General features: G+C 38.7%; 1 protein-coding gene across 2 annotated transcripts; it reads right to left on the reverse strand.

Moving 5' to 3' along the window:
• Positions 1–421: 421 nt before the first annotated feature.
• On the reverse strand, positions 422–7,282 carry shbg (sex hormone-binding globulin). 2 transcript variants are annotated; one of them, XM_014019503.1, is made up of 8 exons: positions 6,449–7,282; positions 5,774–5,871; positions 4,274–4,463; positions 4,035–4,196; positions 3,706–3,862; positions 2,820–2,959; positions 1,798–1,996; positions 422–1,658 (listed from the first exon to the last, which is right to left on the reverse strand). In XM_014019503.1, the coding sequence occupies exons 1-8, from the start codon at positions 6,545–6,547 to the stop codon at positions 1,531–1,533; spliced, it is 1,173 nt and encodes a 390-aa protein (XP_013874957.1). In that variant the 5' UTR covers positions 6,548–7,282; the 3' UTR covers positions 422–1,530. The 2 variants fall into 2 exon arrangements, with proteins under 2 accessions (XP_013874957.1, XP_013874958.1); XM_014019504.1 differs by having other exon boundaries at positions 2,820–2,956; positions 6,449–7,280.
• Positions 7,283–8,503: the final 1,221 nt, after the last annotated feature.

The raw sequence follows: 8,503 nt of genomic DNA on the forward strand, positions 1-8,503 counted from the left end.
ACTTTTACTTAAGTACTTTTTTAACAGTTAATTTTTAAGTTATTTTTACTTTTACTTAGTTATTTCTTTTAAGTAAATACCTCTGGATTTAACTAATTTACTTATAAATAATGAATTTTTAACATGAGGTAMCCTGTAATTGTTACTACAGAACTTCTGATGAGAACTTCATGTTTTTTTAACATAATAGTTGAAAAAATATCAACATGACAATCAGATGTTTGCTGTTATTTACTGAATCATGATCCTCATGCTTTATTGGTTTATTAACATCATCTTCAAAGCTCCACTAGAGGGAGCAGTTTCATCACTAAACCATTCCTGCACTGGGCTTAATCCTCATGTCCCACTCTCATGGAGCAGAATGTAACCTTCATTTTACCTTTAAAGCAGCAGCAAAATTAATATTCAACAACATCCATTTCAGGGGGGAGTCATATTTTATTCAGAACTATCCTTTGTTTGTTTTTGCATTTAGGCCACAAACACACCAAAAATAATTTGTATATTTGGTTACAGCTGCAATTAGAAAAGACATAAACTTACACTTCATAAACCTGCTCAGGCTGTGGATGATGCTAACAGGTTTTAAACCCTCTTAGGTCATGTTGCTTTACATCATCTGCCCCCATAAACAGCAGATGATCCCAGGAAATAATCATCAAAAACACGTTTCTGATGAACGCTTGAAGTCGACCTGATTCRAGATGATTGTTCTCAGGAAACACAAAATAATTTGGTCATTTTGACCATTTATGAGCTAAAATGTGGTGTGGTGGTAGCTGAGAGTCATCCCCAACACAGACCTGGAGCTCTGACTGATCACACAAGCTCTTTGATGAAAGAGGTGCATGTAGAGGTGATGAAAYGGGTTTTGTTTAATGAAGTTTTTGGGTAATTTGTATCTTTTTTTTCATGGATTTACTTCCCATTGTTTGATGCTCATATATTTGTCATTATTTTTGCTTCTCTGCTTGAACTRTTTCTCAWTTAGTCAGATTTTGTTTGATGTAGCTTCATGGTTAACACACACAATCTTATTTATTTGAATTYACTTTAAAATGTTACACAGTATCATGCTGTATATTACATTTGATCCAGTCAGAGGGGCATTAGGTCTATGAAGAAGGAGACACCTTGTTCTAAATAAAAGAAATGTGATTTTAAAGTCATTGTGTAACGTTTAGGGTCAAACTCAGTAAGTACTCTGTATTGACAAGTACCCAAACTGTAGTACTTGTAATCATATTCGGTTTAAGGATAAACTGGTATCAGGACACCCCTAAGTCTTTCACATGTCTGTAATAAAAAGAATCTTCATGTTTTTTTTATTATTTTTTAATCTTATTCTAAAGTATTTTATAAAAGGAAGGCTAACAGGCCTGTGCCTCTTTTGCATTTTGAGYGATGTCATCATGTTTACATCATTCTGTAAAAGTAGTTGATTGTGTGTTCTCATGGTGCCCGGACTCTGAAGTGGTGGAAGAAATGCAGTCCACAGAGAGAACACGCATGCAGGCCTTCATGGTTTCATGCAGGACAGCTGTGAGACGAGACTGACATGTGTTTGATGGCTAAATCCAGATCCAAATCCTTCCCTTGGACTTGGATCTTCTCCAGGCAGCCTGTCAAAAAGTGGGAGCCGCCAACACCTTCACCTGAAAAATCAACAAAAGTGGACAAAAGACAGCGGTTATTCCAAGGAGCCCCACAGCTCCCAGCAGTCTCCTCAGAGTACAACGATAAAAATTGAAAGATAAAAAAGACTCAGAAATCGTTTAAGACACGTGATCTTACCCAGAAGACCACCGACAGCAAGATGACCCTCTCTTAAAGTTGTTAAATAACCGGCGTGGCCCTCTGTAGCRACCAAAATCGATTTTGATTCATCCTCGTCTGGAAGCACTTTGACTAAATCCTTCAGAAAAGTAATCAGCAGTCTCTGGAAACGATTTTCCACAGTTTGTTTTTCTTCTTTGARAATTATTATGACTTCCTGTAAATCAGAAAAAGAAACTTGTTAAACTCATATAGATCTTTAGGATGTTMCTGTAAGACAGAGCTATTCAACTGGTGGCCCGCGGGCCACATCCAGCTCGCGGATGACTACCATCCGGCCCACCAGTGAGGCCTCACACCCTAATTATACATTTTTACTTAATTTAACATAAAAATAGATTTTAAATGAATTGTGAATTTAAAATATATGATTCAGCGTTCCCACACCTTGGTCAACATCAAATTCAAGGACCTTTCAAGGACTTTCCAGTACCAATATCCTCAAATTAAAGAATCACGTGCAATTACCTACTRCTACCTCAGAAAGTTACCWATGAACAGGTTTAATATGTAAATTCAATGARAAACTGAACAACRTAGAAGTTGTTGAGTCAGAATCAATGACGCCAGTTTACTGTAATCCTGAGTTATCCACCGCAACAAATGTAATTTTTTTAAATTTATAATTAAYTTTTTTAAAAGATGATGAAAATCAGTTGTGTGAATCGAGAATTTCAATCCCCAAAAAACATTCAAGGACTTTCAAGGACAARTGTAATTTTTAGCTGTTTTCACAAACTTTCCATGGCCTTGAAATCATTTTTCAAATTCACAAACTTTCAAGGATTTCAAGGACCCACGGGAACCCTGAYGATTTATGCAACAAATTAACTCCCCCATCTCCAGGTGTCTGGCCCCTGAGCTGTYGGCTTTGAGTWCCTGTGGCCCCGTTAGCACTTTAGTTGAATAGCCCTGCTGTGTGATGTGATTTAAAGCAGTTCTCCAGTAGAGAGTTGTTTGTGTCAAATTTAGCATCACACCTTAGTGTTGTTGTTAGCTGCCACAGTGAATAACAGCTCATCCTGTGACGACTTGATGCTCAAAATCGTTCCGTCCATCTGACTGAAATCTCCCCAAAACTCCACCCTGAAGCCATCGTCTTCACTGATGGAGAAAACTGCTGACAGATAAAAACAGACACACTTCAAACACAACAATCCGTGTAAACAATGTGGATTTAGTTCTCTTTAAATGTGGTTAGAGGTGACGGTTTATGGCTTCTGCCACACCGCTRCAGGTCAGAATGAAACTCAACCTCTCCAAACTGAGATAAATCTAAATTATATCKACAACAGGTAAGATACTTATTGCTCATYTCCAGTGGTGGGCACAGTTCCTCTAATCTGCCAATAGTGGAACTAGCTTTTCATTTACCGGATTAGCTTTTTGACTAGCTTTAGAAACCATTAGCAGACKTTAGTTTAGTTTCTGCTAAATTAGRTTCTGCTAATTTTAGGTCCACTAACAATGATCAAATATTAAGTTTCTTATTTTATGCCATTTATCAAAAATTAAATAAAAACCATCCTCTCTTACAAGCAGTGCTGGACGTGTCAGGCACTGTGTGTGTAGCATGTAGCATCCTAATCTTCAACTGGAAGGAGATGAAGACATGTGACAGGCTACAGTTGTCTTAGCGGTTAGCGTTAGCTTCCACTAATTTTTTTTAAAATTTGTTTAGCAGTTTTGCATTAGCAGAGCTAAGATTCTTGTTTATCAGGTTAGTGGTTAGTGAAGCTAATGTTTTGGTTAACTGTGTGCACCATTTCTTATAACCTGGCCACAGAACACCATTATGAAAAGATCTGTGTGGATCCTGTAAGACCTGCTTGTATTTTTTGGTAAATTTCAGCTCTACGTTTCCACCTGAGGTGTTGAAAACGGCCAGTCCTTTGCCGGAGAAGTAGCTGCCTGGTTGAATGTTTTGATAGCAGAGCCAGAGCTCCTCGGCCTCGGCCTCCCAGGGCATGCTGAGGTTTAACCAGCAGCCTTCCCGAACGCAGCCGTCCATCTGTGGYTCAAACTGCAGGAAGATTACGCAACAACGCTTTTAGGACAATCAAAATCAAATCACAATGTAGGTTATCTATGATCACTTATGTACAAAACACGATGCGTTTTTAAAAAAATACAAGGAACAAGATTGTATAGGAGTGATTTTTCCTGACTGAGACATTTAAATCTGGTTTCAGCACCTGAACTATCAACTTGTCCTTGTTGATCAGGATCCCACCAAGAGCCAGTCGAAGTTCACCAAAGAAGACTTCCTGTGTCTGTTTGGACTGCATGCCCACCTCCAGTCCAGATAAGCCGTCCACCTCCAGGATCACAAACTTGCCCTCGTTGCTCACTTCCAACTTGAATCAAAGACACACAGCGAACAGTTKATTRGATTTGTGRCTCTGGAAGAATCCGAGCCGCACCGGAGACTCACCGTGTGCCATTTCCCATCGTTGAGCTTCAGTCCGCCCGTCACGCTGACCAGAACGTCTTCCTTGCTGATCTGCATGAGGGGGAATCCATCTCTTAGGGACAAAACAAACCAGTCCTCCCCATTTTTGGTGTCGCCGTAGAAAATTACTCCTTCGGGGTCAAAGGTCCGAAACTGAAAAGATGACTTGATGCTGCGCAACCGGAAAAATTCAAGTTGGGAGAGCAGATATTTATTTAAAAAAAAAAAAAACATTTTAATTGTAATTGCTAACACAGAACCAAACTGATTCAAAGTGGTGGTTAGGGTTAGAAAATCTACAGACATTGTTACAAATTAACTTTGAAAGGAGCTTTGAAAACCAGTGCACAAAAAAGATTAACAAAAACACATTATTAACAATGTTTGTATCTGTGAACAGTTAACACCAGTCTCTGCAACTTTTATTTTGTGGCTCAAAATCATAGACATTTAAAGACCACTGATGTTTTGTTTAGTTGTTATTAAWAATCAATATCTTACCTGCACCAAAAATCATTCAGAGCATTTTAGTTGAAAATATCAGGCAGAAGTTTTTTCAAGACAGTTGAGCTAATGGCTAGTCAGAGTGGAGCCACCAAAATGACTTAATACTCTGCTAAAACAACTCATACTTCAAGGGGCAATATTACATGTTTCTCAGGCATATAGTTAAATTCTATACCATAGTAAAGTAACTATGTCACCTTCAGTTGTTATTAAAATGTTGTTTATATGTTTAAATAGAAAATAAACTTGACTTCTCATCATATGTTTCTAAACACCTTGAAATTGGCCTCTGTCTCTTTAAGAATCTCCTTCTGCTTCTGTCCCGCCCATTTCAACATGGGGCTGGGTGTGTGTGCTCTGTGATGAGGAAGCTCAGCTTGGAGACACAGCCCAGAGGAGGAGCTGGTCCCAAAAGGAGGTTCTAGWCCCAACCGGTCGTTTTTGCTCCCCTGCCTGGCTGCCTCAGGACACTACAGGATTTCTCAAACATGCATGAATGAGTCAAAGCAAGACTCTGGGCATGTTTTTGATGAGAGGATAACATTATAACATGACATAAAACTCAAAAAAGTTGATTTTACATGATATAGCCCCTTTAAYAAAATGATTGTTTTTGCATTAGTTATTGAACAGAATGGGGACYTCAACTCAGGCTATTTATAGACTACACTAGTCACTCAACTTAGACTAGCCGTTAGCTCAGATCCCTTGGACTAGCCTCTCTCAGATTAACCATTAGCTTGACTGAACTTAAATTAATTCAAATTCATTTGGATAAGCTGTTAAAAACTATTCACCTAAGTTATTTTAAGAAGCCTGAYATTCCAAACRCGTTGTGCTCTTTGCAATTTCYACTGCAGGTAAGATATTTACTGTTGATCAGAAATCATGGCTTCACTTAAAAAAATAAAACACAACCATCTTAAAACAGGGACATGGTGCCAGCAGTGTTCAAACTGCAGTGATAATGTTTACCTGTGGATCTCACTGAGGTTGATTGTTGTGCGGATCAAAGGCCTCCAGGGGTCTCTCTCCTGGCCGAGGTAGATGATGGAATCACCCGCCACTTCTTTCTAGAAGATAAAAAACAGGAGAAGACGCTCCGCTCAATGAACACAAACCCCATTWGCTCTTCCATTCACCTGAGCTTGTTCGCTGTATTTTACAACCAGATGTTTTAATTGATTAGCAGCTCAAACCATATTGATCCAACTTAAAGTATAATTACTGTGTAATGAGGGGTTTGCAGTAATCAAGTGTTGATGTTGTTAAAATGCATAAGGAGAAATAATCCCCACAWGGGAGCCTAAGCTAACCAAACTGCTGCTGGTTAAAATGTGCAAACATTAYAGCCTCAACAACCATTCATGACTTGTGTTATTAACCGTTCATCACAATAATTAAAAACATACGCAATTATCAAACATCTCTGCATTTGTTTTAACTTCTAGGAATCCTGTTTCACAACTTTTACAATCACAGCATTAGAAAAACCTTCAGGAGGAAACATTAACTCTTATTTAAACATTGAAAATGAATTAAAATGATGTAATCTARCATAAATAATTATACAAACATGGCATAAAGCTTTCAGATTAGACAGGTTTTAAGTATTGTGCTTCACACGTGTCCATCCAGGGCAGTACATACCTTATCCCGGCCGTTACCCCCTGCCTCCACTGGCCACCCCAAAAGAGCGAGGCTGACGATGATCAGCCCTCCTGCCGCCGCTTTCCAAAGCACGGCCATGGTTCAGCGCATCCAGTCACCCGGGCCTTTTGACACACTCTCCAGAAMCTTCTGGGTGCTTTGAGTGTTTCCTGAGGCGTCAGGAGCAGACAGAGCACTGCAGCGACTGTGTGGAGCGTGGGTGTACGCCGTCCCAGGGTCCAGAGGGCGAACGGAGGCCGGTCAGATCAAATTGCAGGAGGACGAGCTGCCCATGTTAATTAATTTAACACGTTAAAAAGTGGCAGAAACGGTCTTTAAAGTGTCCAATGAAGACAAAGTGAAAAATAAGTCCTCGACTTTCCTGCCTTTTGTTGAGACTCCTGCAGCGATGACTCAACTCTCGGCCGGGTCGGTGACCTCAGACAGTGTTTACCCACAGAAAACCTTGATTCATCACAACCGGCCTCCACTCTGTGTGTGTGTGTTCCAGCATTTGTGACATTGTAAGGCCTGCTTTTGTCAAAATATACTACCTTGTGAGGACTCACTTGCTCCTTATGGAGCCTGGCAGCAGTGCTGTTTTTAGGTTGGGGGTTAGGCTTCAGATGTTATTGGAAGTCAATGCAAACATGCAAAGTCCTTGTAAAGATAGAAACACATTGTGTGTGTTTGTGCTGCAGTAAAAGATGTAGAAAATGTTAGCTTCAAGCCACAAAGCTCAGKTTTCTCTWCTTTTTTTTTTCTTTGCTTTCTTTATTCCCCTGATATGATCTCCTTCCAGGAAGCCTGTGAGAGCTGGAAAGTACCGGATAAAGAGCAACACACACACACACACACGCACACACGCACACTGCTGTTAATCAGATGTTGTGGGATTAGGTGTTAATCTGAAATATGAAATCGAACTGAGCATGAACTTGTTCGTACTCCTGCTGGCTCTCTCAGAACGAGGCATAAATACAGGTTTCACTGCAACAAGCATCAGTATTATGAACGGCCTACTGAGACTATTTAAACGGATAGTTCAGATATTTTGAAGTGTAATTATTAACAATAAGTATCTTACCTGATGTAAATACATGTCTTTTTGAACAACCCAGTTTGGAGCAATGCAGTGTTCTGGTTACTAATGATACAAGGTAATAATACTGTAGCATTATGTTGAATAAAAACTGGTTTACTGAGAACACAACAGAATAGAGGCAGACATGTATTTTGAGTTTGGGACTAGTCAGGGTTGAGTCCATCATAGGAGGGTGTTAAGGTTGATTATTTTAAATTATTAACTTAGAAATCCTTGATCCTGAGTGCAAACTGTTTCCACCAATTATGTTTAATTCTGACTGGATGGACAAGCAAACKGCTAGTCCAAATGGATTGCTAACATCTTAAACCTCCAATCACAAAAAGCTCTCAGTCGTTCGTGTGAACACCAGTTGTAATTTTTGTAATACATTATTATTCTGGCTGAAATGTCATAATATTACTGCAGGAAGTACCCCAGGCCCATTTGGTCAAAATTAAACACAAACCGAGTTAAAGAGCTCTACAGCAGGTAAAATATTATCTGTTCACAACTTTTACAAAGAACCTCACTTTAATAGACTGAACTATCTCTTTAAATAAGTAATGTTTAMAAAAACAAAGACTACAAATGCACCGTTTAAAACAAAAAGCCTAACATTTGGAAATCAAATGTTTTGGATGCAAAATTATATTAAAACCATATAAATATGTAAACTTTTTTTTAACTTTTTGATATTTCTCTTGTGCAAACATGTCATCCACTTGCCTAAATCTCTTCARTGTGAACTGTAATCCATCAAACTTTGTCACAAATTACATTTACGGTAATAAATGTTGGCAGTGGGGGATTAATTGAAGGTAGATATTACTACTCTATGACGGAGTATTAGGGCTACATAAGATTTGTCTTTTTTACATTTTTTTAAATTATGAGAATAGTCATATTGCAACATTAAAGTTGTATGGAAATAAAGKCATAATATGTGAATAGTCRTAACATTAGAAGAT

This window comes from Austrofundulus limnaeus, unplaced genomic scaffold (genome assembly GCF_001266775.1).
Source record: "Austrofundulus limnaeus strain Quisiro unplaced genomic scaffold, Austrofundulus_limnaeus-1.0 Scaffold223, whole genome shotgun sequence".
In the NCBI taxonomy this organism is placed as follows: Eukaryota; Metazoa; Chordata; class Actinopteri; order Cyprinodontiformes; family Rivulidae; genus Austrofundulus; species Austrofundulus limnaeus.